Source organism: Mus caroli, unplaced genomic scaffold (genome assembly GCF_978045245.1).
Source record: "Mus caroli unplaced genomic scaffold, Mus_caroli_1 scaffold_11, whole genome shotgun sequence".
In the NCBI taxonomy this organism is placed as follows: Eukaryota; Metazoa; Chordata; class Mammalia; order Rodentia; family Muridae; genus Mus; species Mus caroli.
The window spans coordinates 31596276-31614198 of record NW_028227266.1 but is presented as its reverse complement, the minus strand read 5'-3'; the positions used below and the strand labels follow the sequence as shown (position 1 = coordinate 31614198).

Sequence of the window (17923 nt, the reverse complement as noted above, 5' to 3'; positions counted from 1 at the left end):
AGGGCTCAAAGTCCCATTGAGAAGAAGGACTCTTCATTTCTTCTAAGCTGTAAGAAAGGCAGTGATGACAACCTGGCATAAGTGCCATGTCCCCGATCCCGTGTGCTTGATCTCACTGTGAGTTTGGGTTTCCTAGACTCAGGGCTCGCTCTGTGTAAATCCTTGGTTCCATTCTCTCCAGCGACAAATCACCCGAGGGTAATGTAATATGAAAACCATTAGCAGCAGCTCCCTTGAGTCACCTTAAATCCTCTGGTTAGAAGTATCTCTCAAACCTCTGTGGGCTCGGTGTCAGCAGTGTTCACGCAAGAGCTGGTGAGGGAAGAAGGCACAGACGCCAGATTCAGAACATCGAGAAGCATCAAGTTCATTCAAGTCCTCTCTCTCTCTCTCTCTCTCTCTCTCTCTCTCTCTCTCTCTCTCTCTCTCTGTGTGTGTGTTTGTGTGTATGTGTGTGCACATATGTGTGGGTGGGTGGGTGGGGGTGGCATTAAGGTACAGGCTGCTGGGAAAAATCCAAGAGTCTCTGATTTAGGTTTGAATCCTGAGAACTCTTTCTTCTACCCCCTGGATGCTGCTATTGGTGAACCAGCTGACCTGCAGCCTACATGTTGAAAGCACTGTGACAGAGAAGCTGGGAGTCCTAAGAAGGCTGGAATACTCCTCTGACATATCAAAGAGTTTCCAGCTAAAATTACATACATTACGTTTGTATCTACAGATAGAGGGATATGTGACCACACCACCAGATCCCTTTTTCTCTGCAATTGTGAATGAGCAAAGCTAATAGATTTCAGTTCAAAAATCAATGACAGGAGTGAAAAGGATAATCTAACTAAAACCTAAATAAATAACAGTAGAAAACTCTGAAACATTTTCCTTGGCATGAATTTGGTTATTGATCTTAGAACGTCTTCTAAGGTTGGGAAGGCAATGTAGGGTTTTTGTATTATTTTAGCAGGAGACCAGAAGAGAAGAGGAATAAAGGTTTCTGAATGGTATTTGATTCTGGGTAACTCTAAATGGTATTTTTTTTTGCCTACAATGCATGAATACCTGTCTGTGAATTTTTCTGCCGTGGTTTGGTGAAGAGAAAACACAAAGCAAATTGCAAGCCTGGAAAGGGGGCACTTGTGGGGGTTTGGAACCCAGGCAACCATTGGCTGACAGTGCAGCTCGAATATCACCTGTGTGGCCGAGGAAGGGGCTCAGGCCACAGGATGAAAAATCAGAATTTGACGTCTTCCATGCCAACATCTATCTGCCCTGCATTCTTCCTCTGATTCTATCTTAAAGGTGCTTTTAAACTTTCAGGGAACTTTCATGTTTCACTAGTTTATCTTAAGTGTCTATCTTAAGCCAATATTATGATTTTTAAGCATGGCCTACGCAGATACGTGTCACCTTCCAAAGAGATTTCTAACACCAGGTAAGCTTTCTGCTGAAGCCAAAGTGAGGAACCTCGGAAGCTGAATGACATTCAGGCTCGCCTGCCTTCCAAGACTCTTTTTCACTTCTTTTTAATGGCCATTATTAATCATTTCAGAACTATATAGTCTCCTGGCATTTTTACTATTACAGACTTAGAGAGAGAGAAAGAGAGAGAGATGGGAGAGAGAGGAAAGGAGAGGGAGGGAGGGAGGTAGGGAGGGAGGGAAGGAGAGAGAGAGAGAGAGAGAGAGAGAGAGAGAGAGAGAGAGAGAGAGAGAGAGTGAGTGAGAGAGAACAATTTTGATGTCTTGAAATGTCTTTTTTGTGTAGAATGGTATCATTTTCAGAGCACAGAGCAAACACAAGCCTAACCTCTCCCTGGGCCAAATGGGGCTTAATTAAAAAAAATCTGTTGAAGGGAAGTTAGAGGAGAGGGAGTTAGGTGTGATGGATGCTTGTTAAGAAATGAGCATTTGCTTTTCTAAACATTAAGCTAAACTGGAACTGTCTGGTGGAGGGACAGAGTGGCAAGCCACTTGGAAGCTCCCCCATTGTCTTCATCCCTTTGTGCAGGAGAAGACGTTTCCTTCTGTGTTCTCCGCTCTTCCCATCCCGTGTAGACCTTACAGAAGAGAAGAGCAGCTCACACTAGGTTGCTTGGCTCATAGATACTCACATGGCTGCCAAAGCAACATCGTGGCTGATATCCTTCCCAACAGCCTGGAAGAAAGGGCTCTTGGGGTCTTCTATCCTGTCACTTGACAGTTATGTGATCTTCAGGCAAAGCCTCGGTTGTTCTCATTAGCAAATGGGTTTAGCCATCCCTGCTTCACTTGGCTGCTACGGTGCTAAGTCAGAGAATGTATGCAAGGCTCAACCAAGGACTTGATCCCGAGACCTCAAGGACGCTTTTCCACAGCTGGTCCAGTTGACTCAGTAGCCACAGGTTTCAGGGAATATAAAAATACCAGACAGCAGCATTCAAGGTCATTACTGATCTGGCTGAGGTTTCCACTGCTTCTCCTTCCCAGTCCACCTTCAGCGTGAGAACCCAAAGCTCTACTAGAAACCTGGCTTGTGAAAAGAATGGTATGCGACCAAGCTAGGGGACTAGGAAAACAACAATGCCAAGGTCACAAGTCTTATCGTTACAGCAAATCTTAATTTAGGAGGGGTGTCTAATATTTTCATCAGGTCCTAAAACTATACACAAAGAATAGACTGGTTTGTGATCTGGACTAAGGCTTTGACTTTTTTATGCAAAAACCTTTCTGTTTTGACAGAAAGTGCTTAGATGGTCTCTGTCATTCACCACTTAATCTCCCTGTTCACTGAAGACTAAATATCTTCTCTCTAACTTTGCTGCCTCCTATGCCTGGGAACAGCAGCTGGAAAGACACATTGAGCAGGTAACAGCTCACCTCATTGCAGTAACAACAGCAATGGACGACTACAGTGGTGAGTCCAGTAAGGAATGTGGTTTGGATTTAGGCAAACCTCACAGAAAATTCCACTAACAACCTAAATCAACAGAATGGTCACATGACATCCAATGACTTCAAGCAACATCAGTGACCAGTTCTACCAGTCACTTGGGTCATGCAGGCCAGGCAAGACTGTGGTATATCCCTGACAATGGTCCCATTCTTCCTCCATCCCATCTCCACAACTTCAATTGTTGATGCATGGACTAACTTGGGGGGGGGGGGCGCTCAGGTACATCTTGTAACTCTAAAGGGCAAGCTGGCACATTGGAGATTACTAGAAAGAATGATGGTAAGGAGTTTTGGGGCCACCAACACCCTCCTACCGTCTGTCCTGAAGAGCATAGTACAGTATACCTGCTTCTAGCCTGGCATTGACATTTTAGAAGGACACCCTATTAAACAGATGCAATTGGTGGTAAGTTTCCTCTAATGGTGCCGCTCGAATTTAGTATCTCTTCCCAGAGATGAAAACAGAGTTCACCTCAACAGCCTGCTCAAGACACCAGGAATAAGGACGCTACTTTGCAGCATGGAAACAGCACACCCACTTTGATGGGGTGTGAAGCAGCTGGAACCATGGAGAACAGTAGAGGGTTCAGGACTAACAGAGAGTATGCCGGCTCAAGGAAGACAACTTCTGTGGCTCACCCTCTCTGGGGGAGGACTGAGATTCAGTACATTCAGGAAAAGCCCTCATTGCAGAGAAACGCTGGTGAACTCCAATTGCTCGCTCTCCTTTGTGCAGTTCTTCCAGGACCCCTTGAGCATTATTAATTAAACCCACCTCTCTTTACCCTCTCTGTGTAGGAATTCCTCTGAACATTCTACTTTCACTACCTAGTGGGCTCTGGAAAGCAGAATCCAGCCTGTCCCTGGGAGGGAAAACTGTGGCTACTTCTTCATCCGCACCCCTTCGGGGTGGGGTGGGGTGGCTAAAGGGCCCAACTTCAGGCAGCCCTGCTGTGCCTTAAACCACTGGGCATCCATCCCTCTGCAGGTTACACTGGGCTCACTCCTTTGCAAGCGCGGCTGCTGCCACCATCAGGCTGACTTCGGGACTGCAATCTTCTGTGTATGTCTGATTCCCCAAACATTTTTGCTAACTCCCATCTCAGCAGTTGACTTTCTTAAAGGCTCAGCACCCTGTGTGAGAAAATGGCTTCAGAAGCCAGCTTCCCAAAGAGTTGAAGTTCAACTTAAACATGGAGTGAACTCTAGCATTTACAACCGAGGCATAGAAAAGTGCAAGTCTCACAATATAGGGAACAGAGCCACTGGGGGATTAAGTTGTGGTTTCTCCTTAGTCTTCAGGGCAGCTAGGCAACTAGGCAACTAGGCAGCAGAGGATGAGAGCCTTCTTGTACAGTTCTTGGATGCATACTTAACTTTCTGTCCGCTGAATGCTTACTTACCCAGAGAGTCAACTAAGCCCCAGTGTGACTCCGAAGCTGTCATAGCTCCCAGCATTGCCAAGGGTGACAGGTGGACTGTCACACTGCACCAGAGTGAAGTCACCTGTGACATTTGCAGGTGACTGACAGAAATGGGCACTGACATGCATTGGAGAACAGAAGGGCACAAGGGTTCCTTGCTGAAGCCCAGGAAGTGAGTGGCTTGCCAGGGGATATTTCTCTTGGCAGCATCCCTGGTGACTTGTGAGCATCCGAGGTCTTCCTTGGAGAAATACCTTTAAATAAACTTTAAGCATCCCCGGGACTCTAGCTTGGGCACTTCAACATCTTTATGTGCACTGACATCACAGGTTTTGGGTTTTTTGGGCCCTTTCATTAACTCTTATATTTCATCTGATAGTTTTGAATTTATTCATAGACTTCTAGGTAGCCAATTGAGTGCTAGACACTGGCATGATAAAAGGTAGGATATTTTAACCAACTGATTATGAAAAGATCTCTCAGCTCCTTGATTTACAGATATCTAAAGGTGGAGAAGAGAACAAGGGAATTACACAAGTAACTTCTTGACTACATTTCAGCCTTGCCACTGCCCAGGCACCAGTGCCCTGGAAACTTTGAGTCTTTGGGGTAAAGGCAAACTTCAGAAACGTGTCAAGAGTCTGGGATCATAAAGAACTAGGACTACAAGGCTGGGTTACCGTCTGAAGGTCAACCCTGGCACTGAGCTCCTCGATCTTTATAAGGAACAGCTAAAATCCCCTCTTTATGCTTGGACACATACGGATGATTACCACAAATATACAAACGTGCAAGAGATAAAGCTTAGTAGGAAAGCATTTTCATAGTGAGGGCCACCTACAGTTCTGAGAGGTGTGGTGGTGCTGGTGGTGTGTGTGTGTGCGGGGGGAGGGAGGAGGTGAGCGATGAGAACAAGGTTTTCCTTCCATCCCAGCATCTGATCTTCTAATGCCTAGTTTATGTTGATGATCTGAAGCAGTGGAAGCTACCTGCTTCTCCATGAAGCACCAACCCACACAAAACAAGACTGGGAAGAACTTTGATCAGACATCACCTTTCTAGGGGCTGACAGCCTCCAACCTGCCTCTGTTTCTATTGCGATAAAATGGGGTGCTACTTGTGCACTGTGTTTCTGAAGATTTGCATAGATGCTAATTATCCTAGCTGTCATTATGCAAACAGAGGTATTGTTACTACTATTATCATCAACATGGCCAAAAGAATTTGCTAAGTACCAAAGAGATCTTGAATGCATGATCTGCCTCCTAGAAAACTATCCCAAACAACCCAATTGTTGCTAAGAGATAGAGTCCTCGACCACTCTTATGTCCTTTCTTACCAGTTGGCGTCCTGCATTCCTGATGACCTGAATTCATCTTTGAAAACACTCACAATAGAGTCCTGCTCAACAGGCCAGCCTCAGACAAGACAGTCAGAAATGTAAGTCTTTGGAAATGCCTCTGACTAGTTCTTGTAGAACATTTAGGGGTTTTGTCCCCCCACTGAGCTTCCTGCCAGCTACCATAGGTTCCTGGAGAGAATAGGTCACAGAAGACATGGGTAAATCTGAAGACCTATATTCTCTACTCCTGAATGGAAGGATCCTTTGCATGGGAGACTTGTGAAACATTTCTGACATTTGAATAGAGCCATCTAAGGTGCTACCTTGGTTCCCCTGATGCCTACAGTTTACTTTTTCTTGAGAACAAGAAAGACATTGCCAGCAAAATACCCCAGGGAAGCTTGTCTTCTTCCTCCCTTCTGACTTATTGTTCCTCCTCATTGCTGTGTTTGCTCTGTCCCTGTATTCTTCAGGGGTCTTCAGAAAGAGTTAACTCCCATCCCTCATATCCTCCAACCACCCATAGTTCAGGCGTCCTCAGCATTCCATGCCTCTGGTGCTTTGAGCTCTCCTCAACACCCCTTATCTGCCTTCCCTTGGGTGGGCAGACCAACAGTTAACTAGGTTCCCCATTGCTATTTTATTGTCCACTTTCCCATATCTGAACATACCAGCCATAAAGAAAGATGATCTGGAAAGAGGAAAGTGTACTTCCACTCAATTCTACAAGTTTTCAGCCTCAGGGAAGTACAGAGAATACCAAGAATAAGAAGTGAATCCCCACAACTCTGATATGGAGAAGACGACAGACCCTAAACTACTAACCATCTTTTAAGATACTGACTTCATCCTATCAATCCATCCTTAAAACATGTATCACGTTATTCACAACCAGAGCCAGCCAGCTTTGTCTTCCCCAAGGCTCCTCTCTCCTTTCAAACACATCCATTCTAGACTCTGCTGCTAAGTATGCCATATTCTCTTCAGTCCTCCTGTCTGTGCACACTCCCAGGTACAACCTGGACTACTTGCTTCATGCTTTACCCAGAGCACACCTATACATCTTTTAAGAGCAAGCACACATGGCATCTCTCTGGAAATCCTTTCATGATGCCCTGGGCTGTCTCTGCTGTTTGTAGAGCATCATTCTATAGCCTTCGGGGAAGTGTTGCCTCTCTGTCCAGAAATATGGCCTCACCTATTTCCACAGCAGTCTCTGACACCACACCTACCACACAGTAGGCTTAAAACAAGTGCTACATGAATGGTCTATAGCTGAGCTTCTTGTCACAGAATACTATTGCTCATAAAAGAAGGAGCAATCAACTTTGTCCCCTGAGACATTAGACCCTATGGGATGCCTGAGGGGAGAGTTGAAAGGGTAAAGGTCAAGTGCGTTGGCTCTCCTATTTTCAGTTCCCACAATGTCAGCAGCGGTTGAGAAGAATCTCAACTAGAAACAGCCACCCCGTGCTTTTCCTCAAGGGAGCAGACCACCTAGGCTATTCAACTTGATCTGTCTAAGACAGACTCATGCAAAATCTAATGGTTAGTTCTAACCATCCAAATCCCAGAATCAGGCAAATTTGCTTGACCTTGGCAGTAGAGACACAGGCAGGTACACACGTGCAAGAGTGCAGGACGACATGCAGAAACTTCTAGATTGCCAAAAGAAACCTCTCAGGGTACGTGGGAAGTGCCTGTGACCACAGCCTTAGCTGGGATGCCCAGGAAGGAGTAGATGATTGTTTCCCTCTCTCTCACTCACTAGAACCCACATGGGCCCCAACAAAAGAACAATGGAAGGCACACTATCCATCCATACTGGCCACCATTCCAAGGCATAAACTTATTACCAAGTATACCCAGAGAATGCTGACATTTATTTAATCCTCATAGTAGCATTGACTGTGTACTCACTGAAACACTGTATGCTTGCGGAAGATATTTGTTTCCAAGCAGCTTATGCTAAATTGCCATGATATAAAGGAAACACTTATCCAATATTGACATTTACCGACTTCTGGAAGTATACTGCCAGAATACTCATTCTTTACCTGTGGGAGAGGAGAAGGGGGCAGTGATACGCATGCTGTTTGATGCTAAGCTCTGCAAAGCAGGATGTGGATCAAAGTGCATTTTGGTGTCTTCACTAAGCCTTCCTGTGACTTTTCACTTTACAGCACAGAGTGGGTTTGGAGGGGTGTGTATGTGAGGTCAAAGTTCTGTCATGCTTAGTACTAAAACTCTGGCAGAAAGCAGAGCACAGCATCCCTTGTGTGCCTGGGAGAGAAGCATTTTAATGATCTAGAAGTATCTAAAGTCTCACTTGATGTGCATACCTAACTGGGTAAATTCTGATTTCCCCTCAGGGAAAGAAAATGCCACACAATGACATATGGAATAGTGCTATGTGCCAGTGAAGTCGGCTCGCACTTCATTCCTTGAACTGGAAATAAAGCCCTCTTCTATTTGCAATGCGGGTGAAGCCTTGAGAACCCAGGCACAGGGCACTGGCTCCCCTCTCCCTTACAGGTAGGTTGATGGCTCACTGAACTCCAGGCAGTGAACAGCCCCCAGCACAGCAGCCCCAGGGGAACCCTGGGGATCTAAGGATTTTGGCACATTCATTGGCCTTGAGAAAAAACTGGGGCTACAAGAGCCACCCCTGAAGTGAGGATTGGTGCCATGGTGAATCAAGCATAGGCAAAGGTGTGTGCATCACTTCACCTAGCTCCTCTTCGGTCGATTAGAACAGGCACAGGTGACCTTCAGGGCCTCTCTGTCTCTTGATTGACCGTGATTTTAAAGATGTCTAAGTTGTTTTTCTACCTAGAAATCATCTTAGCATCTTCCAGTGATAAAAGCTGCTTGCAGCTGAGATCTTCTGCTTGCCCACCTCGCTCCCCCCACCATCCCCATCTCCATTAAGACCTTAAAACAAGTATTCTTGGCCCTTCTCTCAACTCCTCCATCAAAGGCAATTTTATTTTTTTTCTTGTTCCTGTTTCCAAAACAGTTTATCTTTTTTATCTCCTTGGAAGAAAAGTACTCTACAAATCAAAGGTATCATTAGTATTGTTATTATTTTGCTATTGAAATCTCTTGAATTCACTCTGGATTATTCATGTGCTTTTTTTGGGTCTGCAATATAATACTGCCTAAGTCACCCCTACTGGGCTAAACAAAAATGAAAAATTGCATCTTCAGGCCTAATCCACGGCTCCACCCCATCTCCTGCTGGTCCTGGCTTCCACCAACAGAGGCACACACACCAGGAAAGACTGCTCCTTGGTACAATGCCTAGCTCACTGCTGCTATGCTCTGAGCCAGATCCTCCTTCCTGTACCCATGGCATCCTCTCAGTGCCCTGCTATGATGCTGAACCCCTCCCCCTCAACACACACCCCTGTGCCCCTGGGGAGCTTCTATTTCATCCTCAATAGATCTGAGGGCTCCCTGTTGGGCAGCAACCACTGAAGCCACCCCCATCCCCTACAGGCAGGCTCCATTTCCCCACCCAGAAGGTTTATTAAAGAAGTGGTTCCATGTCCTTGGCAGTAGTGCTCTGACCTTTCAAGATAAAGGAAGTGATTCTCCCTCCCCTAGATTCTATGCCACTGGAGTGCCAGGAACAGGGAGGCTCACACTCACCACTGTTTATCTTTCAGTCTGAGCAAGGACAGGTACCCCTAGAATTAAGTACCCCAGAGTTAAGAACCCTTAGAGTTAAGTACCCCTAGAGTTGTTCACTCAAAGTTTATTTTTCTGAATATCCTCTGAACTGAACCCTTTTCCCTCCACTTCATTTGGGGGGGGGGGCTGTCTAACAGGTTTGTGTTCTTTATCCAAGCTCTTCCTCTTCCCTCCTTTCCCCATGAGAGCTCTTGGCAAATTTGACCTCCTTGCAGTGGCTCCTCTCCTCCATGCTTACTGTCACCCCACTGGCTCCTGCACCAAGCCAGCTCTCCTCACTCAGTCTGTTCACCCTCTATCTGATGTTCTTCTGTTTCCTTGGAGATTCAGGTTTCTTATAACTCTGCCATCCAATGGCTACCTGGTTCTCCTTTTGATGTGCCCTGATCATCAGGAGAGCATCTATTAAGGAGGTGGATCACAGACAGATATTCTGGTAGGGGATGCTTCTTACAGGTAAAATGTGAGTTTATTTTTACTCTAAATGTTCAGAACAGCGAGGAGCATAGACAAAGCAAACATGCATTCAGGGTAGGGCAGAGGCGGAAACCTGTGACCATTCCATCCCAGGACAGGACAGGACACGACATGACTCTCTGGGAATGCCAGTACATGGAGAAAACACCCTTTTTAGAGCATGGGCAGCAGAAGCCACCATGTCTGTACCACTGTACATCGCCCAAAACTGTCTCAGAACCAAAGACGCAAGAAAAGCAGGGAGTCTTGAGCCCTGCTGAGACCCTATTCCTTCAAAGTCACCTAAGATGTGGGTGTGCAGGGTAGACGGAATGAGGCTGGAAGATTAAGGAGGGCAGAGAAGGAAATGGCTGTGGTGAACTGAAATAATAAAGGGAAAAAATGTAGCAAGTTCTAAGTTTATGGATGACAAGGGAATCAGTTCTTCTTCACCCTGGGGCAGAACATACCATTTCTCTGTGGGAGGCAAATTGTGCTGTGACATTATCCTTCTCTATACAAAGCTTGGCCATCCTGACAGCTGAGGGGAGAGGCATCCCCAGTGAGAGAGAGAAACTCTCAAACAGCATATGCTGGCAGCTCTCCATCCCCTATCAGGGCCAAACCAAGAGACACTGGCAGGGTGAGAACAGAGAACTGTCTCTTGACTTTTCTATTGCTACCTTACAAAGAAAGCAATAGTTGATCTCAATCTACAGGAGAAGCCCAAACTTTAGAAGAGGTAGGACGTTACTGACATCAACAATGTTATCTTCTGCCCTCTCTCAAGGGTTGTGGGACAAAGTAAAAGTGAATCAGTCAAAAATTCAGAAGAGCAAGGAGGATTGAGATGTACTTTAGGAATTTACCCACATGCTAATGGAAATTTCACAGCATTGGGGAGCTCTGGGTCCTGGGAAAAAGAATGATGAGAACTGCCTTCTCAGAACTCCAAGAAGACACACAGATTCTCACTGGGGACAAGTGCTAGGTAGCAGATGGCCATGCCTTCAGCATGGCACATAAAGTCCTACTGAGACCCCTGGCTCCTTGTTCTCTCTGAATGAAGGATTGTCCTGACCCTTTATAGATTTCTGTGGGAAAGCGTCCAGAGGGTTCAGTGTTCTCTCTGTGTCTCTGTCTCTGTCTCTGTCTCTGTCTCTGTCTCTGTCTCTGTCTCTGTCTGTCTGTCTGTCTGTCTCTCTCTCTCTGTGTGTGTGTGTGTGTGCGTGTATGTGTGTGTGTGTGTGTGTGTGTGTGTGTGTGTGTGTGTGTGTAGAGGGAGTTCCATTGTGGTAGCAACCTCACTCCTTGGTTAGGGAATCACAGTAGGGACTCTCTCCCACTAGAATCCCATGGGCTAGTCTTTCCATGTCCTGTTGAAGGTAGATCTGCTCTAATAATTTAACCAATGCATGACAGTAGGTATGATATGGTACTAGGAAACACACACACATGTGCACACACACTTAAACAGAATCTTCCGGGAGAATTTACAATACTCTGCACAACACCCATATTTTTAATGTGGATTAAGGCCAGAGAGATGGCTCAGTGGATAAACGTGCTTGCCACCAAGCCTGGTGAACTGAATTCCATCCCTAGAAACTACATGGTGGAAGGAGACAACTAACTCTGCAAGTTCTCCTCTGAGCTCCACACAGGCTCCTTTGCATCCACCTTCATGAGAGCAGACACACAAAAGTAAGCAGAGAAATGTAATATATATCGATATATTTTGTGTGTTCAGGACTCAAGTCAAAAGATCTTGCTATCACATTGCAATGAACCAATCAAACATCTTCCCTCCTAACTGCATGGTGCTGCTCCCCCACACATGATTTCTAGTGCTCAGAACAGGAAGCTAAGATTGCCTGGCCCTGTGCCTTTCTCAGAGACTTTTTGAGGCTGCTTTGGAACTTTATGGACTAAACATCCATTGTTGGACATTGCAAACCAACTTCAGAACACCAAGAATCAGGAGATGATTGCATGGGGCTGTGGTTTCTTCCTACTGCCCTCAGAGCTAAGAGTCGGTGAAACAGAGCATTTACCCTCGGTAGGTAAATATTTAAAGATTCCTATGAGGCAGTCAAGAAATAGCTTGGTACTGAGAAAGGATCAAGCCCAGTAGAAAATACATTCTATAATGATTCAGGCAGGCAGGGAAGCACTTAGACACCTATAGGATTCACAAGCCAATTTGAGAAAGTACTGATCAAGCTTCTAAAAATACAAAAGGCTCACAAAAATTGCATGAGATCCATGCAAATCTCTCTCTCTCTCTCTCTCTCTCTCTCTCTCTCTCTCTCTCTCTGTGTGTGTGTGTGTGTCTGTATGTAAGGGCCCCTTCTTCTCTTACACATTCTACAGGAAACTTTCCAAGTGAATTAGTTAAGAGGCAAAGGAGAATGCGAGTCACTATATGTGTGTGTATGAGTGTGAAGTGGACATACACAAGTGTGCACACAGCCCATTGGTAATATAACTCTACATCAGGATTCTGGTGCCGATTCTTATTCATCTAGTGGGAAGTTTTTGTGCAAAGGCTGTTTGTCCTCATGTTGCTGTAGGGGCTCCTGGGGAGGTGCCCACAACCCATATGAATGTGTAAGTGTGAACTCATTATAAATCTGCATAAACATGATTTATACATACTTCTACGGGGAGGGGTCCCTTGAGTTTAATCAGGAGTGATAACTGCAAAGTTTGACTTGCATGGATAAGTGGGAAATCAACAGTGACAATAAGGACCGGGGAAAGAGAGAAGGAAGCCTGGTTTTACTTATATTTGGTTTCTCCTGACAAGAGAAGCAAGGGATACACACTGTTTGCAAAGGTAGCCACCCATGGCAATGTTCTGCTTTCTTGAAAACTTTTACCCTTCATTTAATCAACAGATGGATGTTCTCTGTTGTGAATTTTTTTCTGAAAGTCCTGTCCCTCCAAGAGCTGTCCTGGCAGGCACACATGCTGCCTCAGATGGCAGAGGTGGCACTGGCATTCCAAAAGAGTGGGACAGAATGGGTTGACTTGGCTCTTTCAGTCTTAATTCCACAGGTGACTGTTGATGCCTTTAGCTAAGTAGGCGCTTGCTTAGTCCTCCCTCCACCATGACCCACCCCATGACTCTCAGTGGCAAGGATCCCAGAGGTAGCAAAGTTCTTTCTGGAGAGTCCACCTGCTAGGATGCAGAAAGGAAGCAATAGGCACCAGGGGCGAAATTCCATTTCATACACCTAATCCAGTGCTTGGTAGGATTCAGAATTCAGCCTTGCTCAGGGAAATGGGTGACATTCAATGTAACTCTTTACAAGCTTTCTTTTCCCCAGTCACTGTAAATACCCGGCTCAGAACCTTCTATAATCGCATCCCTTTCTGCAACTGTGCAGACCTCGCACATTTGCTTTAAACACACCCGGGCAAGTTAGACCTTATTGAAGCTGAAATCTCCACCTACGCCAGGCTCCCCTTTTCCAACCTGGCTAGAAAGGCGAGCAGGCACCCAGAAGTTCCTAATGGCCTAGCCACACGGATGTTACCTAATTAATATACCGGGTGCATAAAGAACATCGGAGAGTTGGAGTTGGACGTGGACAAGAGAGATGAGAAAGTGCAGCCTCCCCTGTTCTCCCAGCCCCTTCCTTCCGAAGGGAAACCCACAGTACCATTTTGTAGCATTTGCAAACGCAAAGAAGCATAGCTACTTAACTGCCTTAACTGCCAATGGGCCGGCACCAAGACCCTCAGCTAGTGCGAGTTCCCGAGCCTGCCCACCTCCCAGCTCTCAGCCCTCAACCACCCGCGCCCTCCGCCGCCGCCGCCACCGCCGCCGCCGCCGCCGACTTTGCTCCAACTCCGGCGCGCCGGGTTCCTACCTTGACTGAAGAGGAAGAAGCAGAGGAAGAGCAAATCCAGCTGGAAAGGTCTCATTCCTCAGCGCGCGGGCAGCCGGCGGGCAACTTGGGTGTGCAGTTAGTTTCTCTTCAAGCGCGGCGGCTGGGCTCGCGGTGCTCAGCCTCCGCCGCTGGTCCTCCAGGGTTCGCGCCGACCATCTATCTGTCAGTCGGTCTGTCCCTCCTCTGGTCCGCTTAGGTCTCCTTGTGTCTCCGGGTATCTGCAGGCAGTCGAAACCAAATGCTTGTTTTCAGCCGCCTCGGGAAGCCGGGATCCTCAGCAATGTGCCCACTCGGAGCAGATCCATTCTCTGGTTCTTGGCATCCCAGGCACACGGCTTCCTCTGGCGGGCTCCTCCCACAGCGAGCGAACGAGCTAGCGAGCGGGCGAGCGAGCAAGCGAGTGACGAGTGACAGAAGGGCTCCTTTCACAGAAGCTGGGGCGGGGGGAAGAGGGAGGGGAAACAGGTCATAATTAAAGAGGAAACACTTGGAAAGGGAGGGTTGCAGAAAGGCTGTGCTTTTCTTCTTTTCCCTAAACAGGGGGATATTCTGCTTTTGTTACCATTATTGACCAGAACGTATAGTGAGCACCGAGCGGAGCTGTGACTTTTTGTTCACACGATGTAATGTTGTTAAACGGGAGTGAAGTTACCGATGATTAGACTCGTGCACATGCATCAAAATGTGCCTGCCTTGCTGTTGCACTAGGGACTGGCAACTGGGCTAAAAGGTAGTCAGGGGTGCATCTTTCCCCAGCAGGGACTTGGCCAGTGTGTGTAACCAAGGCTAGGGAGTTGAGATAAGCACAAGCAGGGCAGGCTTTGCATTTGCAGGACTTTGCATTGCACTTTCTTGGTGTGTGTGTGTGTGTGTGTGTGTGTGTGTGTGTGTGTGTGTGTGTGTGTGTGATGTGGTGACTGGGGTGATGGTGGTGGTTTGTGTATATGTGTGTGTGTGTGGGGGGTGGGTAGAGGGGTGGAGGAGGGGGGTCGGAGTTGATAAGCCCTGGGTGTTTGGATCTTAGTTTGCTTGCACTGCTCCTAGAAAACAAAATGCAGGAGTTAAGAGCGAACGCAGGCAGGTTTGTGACACATACCTATTTATTACTATTATCCCAGTCTGTGTCTCTCCTAACAAGGACAGGCAGCAGTCTGTCTTTGCATTTGAGCCTCTCTCCTCTAATGAGCACTCCATCACTCTAAGGACGCCTCTTCTCCAAAAGGTGCTGTGAGTTTGATTGCCAAGGAGAGGCCAAGGTCATTGGCAACAATTTCTTAAGAACCTGCAGGTCTTTTACCTGTCATGAAATCCACTCTCAAATCAAACTCCATGTCCTCCAGGATAGCAACATTAATTTATCCAGGTCTATTTACTTGATACACATTTAGGCATGCCATGGGGGAAAGTAAAATTGACCATGCCTCCAGGAGCTTGTGAACCAAAGTGGAAGTTGAGTGCACACAAGACACAAACTCTAAATATCTTACAAAGCAACACATAAAAATATACAGTGTTATAGAGAGTGGGTGAAGGGGGACTGAAGGTAGAGATGGGGGAAATGAAAGATGCTCTCTCAATGTGCGCCATTCAACATTCAATTATAAAATCAATCATTACTTTCTGCAGTCTTTGGACCTTAGGGAGTCCTTTTAGGGATCTCTTACCCTTCTATCAGTATTACAGATATGGGGCTTTGCTGACTGCAAGGCACATTCCAACTCTGAGTTTCTACATGGATGTTAAAAAATGTATCTTAGAATTTATGAACAACAAAGAAGCAGGGGGAGGTATGCATAAGTGTGTACTGATAGGAGCTGACACCTGACAGTGACATTCAAGATCTATAAATTAGTAGGTGTATGCTTTCTTGACTTTTCCATTCTTATCATAATAGTTTGTTTAACTACATCTCTTAGAGGGTGTTAAACATATCAAAGGGAAATCTATAAGCTGGTGTGTGTGTGTGTGTGTGTGTGTGTGAAGAGGTTGAATAGCAGAGGCAGCCCCATCAGCCAAATTTGCAAGGCACAGGAGCAACATTAGCATAGCCTTGCTCCATTAGCTTGGCATATAAGAGATAATGCAATAAAACACAAGAGGTAAACAGAAACACGCAAAAGATGGGTACTAATCCCAAGTAGCATATGTGATATATGAAGGGTGAGGATCTGGTATATATAGTGTTGAACATCAGCAGCAGTTTTTCACTAAATATTCAGGACCAAGGGAGATGAAAGGTCTGAGTCCCACTTCAAAGGCCAAACCATGCAGAGAACGAACCTGCTAAGAGGTAGAAGGAATGTACCTGCCCAGGCAGCATTTGATATTTTAACTAAAGATTTATCCTCTCAGCTGTTGGTTAATTTTCATTGCAAGCTTCTAAATGGCCCGCGGCCCAGGTTTAATTCAGCCCCTCTGGGGGAAATATTTAAAAAAAAAAAACAGGGTCGTGAGGTCAGTGAAGTGTGCAATACACGGCTGGTCATCAGAAACACATAGCAGTGTATGCGCACCATACCGGCAAGGCAAGCTCACTCTTGGAAAAGAGGAGTGGGAGTCCAAGGTTGGGAGGATCAACGTTTTGCTTTGGATCTTGTCTCCAGGATCCGTCTCGTGACCCCCTACGCTGGTTGCGGACCCTCCCCCTTTCTAGCCAGCAGGGTGTGTTTCCCTCCACCGCGGACCCCATTCACTCCCTCCCTCAGCCTCCGGCCTCCCGCAGAAAGAGGAAAAGGCTTGGATTAAGTAATGAGCGGACTGCTTCTAAAAGGACCAGGAGGCGTTTAAATCCTGAGTGCCGGAAAACCAACGGCAATCTTCCGCGGCTACCACGTGGGGCAGAGAGAAGGCGAGCGATACCTGCAGGACCCACAGGCAGCCGGGCTCTGGCGCCGGCGCCAGCCCCGACGGAGGCCCCGCCATCTCCGCCCGCGCAGGCTGGCGGCCTCACCTCCTCCGGGGGCTCGGTTAACCTCCCGGCTCTGTAGGATGGCCTGTTCGCAGTTCGCTGCGAGGGAGGAGGGAGGCAGGCGATGAGAGGACGGCTCCACCTGATGGAGAAGCTTGGAGAGTCCTTAGACCGGTAGTGCGCATCCAAGACTGGCAAGGAGAGCGAGCACCATCCCTGCAGGCAGCCTCACCATTTAGGGGGTGATACGCAGAGGACGGGGTCTCAGAGCACAAAGCCTATGGGAATAGTAGCCATCGAGAGATTGCAGAAAGCCAGCAACTTGGGAAGCAGCCTAAATTCAGCTTTCAACACAGACTGACTCCAGGTCTCCTTGGAGTCCACTGTGAAAGGCTGGGTCCCTCACCAGCAGGTGGCACCCTCTCCAGTCTTTCTTCTCCAAGCTTATAGTCTGGGAGGGGGACTTCCCTAGCCCCCCGGACCTGGTGCCCAGGCCCTTAGCACCAAGTGCTCTGTCCTTTGAATCCTCGCCCTCCCCCGTCCCCCACCTCCACTTAGTTTCCTGCGGGGTAAGCAGGGAGATCTCTCAGAGAGCTGCGTGCTGTTAGGTGTCCACAGAGAATCGCACGTAGCTTCCAATTCTGCTACTTGCTGGCCAAGAAGTTGCAGAAGGACCAAGCCCCCATCGGATAGCTTCCAAGTCCTGCTCACTGGCAGTGAGCATGTCCTCTGCTTCCCACTAAGCCACGCTGAAATCAAAGGAGAGTACTATTGTTCTGTCTTGTAAGGGCTAGCCTTCAGACAGACTCTACAGACTCAGGCTTATTATGGTCCCAGTGGCCATTTTTCAATGACCACTGTCGTGGCTCTCTGTCTACTATCAATAACATCATCTATTGCCCAGGTTTTCTGCTAATGCTCAATTGGAGATTTTAAGGCGCGTAGAAAGAGTATTTGATTTCCTCTTCTTGCAAAGTTTGTCCTTTATTTTGGGGAGAGGTAGACACCCAGGAAAAACCATGAATCGCCACACTGGCTTTTTAATAAGAAAGGAATTGCCCTGAAGGTCATCATCTATGGCAGATCATCTTTTTTAGATGGGATCAGGTGGATTTGCCTGATAGGGCAAGGATCTATAGAACTAAAAAAGTCAGGACACAGGGCATCTTGTGGCCCAGAGCCTCTGTTGGTACTCTGCTGGCTCCCCACCCCCACCACACACTGTCTCAATGTACCCATGTGCATCCGTAGGACCCCTAAGGAGAAGGAAC

The 17923-nt window shown here is 47.0% G+C and overlaps 1 protein-coding gene across 7 annotated transcripts in view; it reads right to left on the bottom strand.

Annotated features, from left to right (window-relative positions):
- Kirrel3 (kirre like nephrin family adhesion molecule 3) overlaps positions 1-17033 on the bottom strand; it is a 573977-nt gene extending 556944 nt beyond the window's left edge. For 2 of the 7 annotated variants that reach the window (XM_085844510.1, XM_085844512.1), the window contains exons 1-2: positions 16695-17033; positions 13724-14178 (exon numbers count right to left, since the gene is read on the bottom strand). In XM_085844510.1, coding sequence (XP_085700636.1) covers positions 13724-13778 — 55 coding nt within the window. In that variant the 5' untranslated portion in view covers positions 13779-14178; positions 16695-17033. Of the gene's footprint in view, positions 1-13723; positions 14179-16603 lie in introns of all 7 variants that reach the window. The other 5 variants (XM_029481204.2, XM_085844508.1, XM_029481206.2 and 2 more) reach the window with 5 other exon arrangements.
- Between the last annotated feature and the right edge of the window lie 890 nt (positions 17034-17923).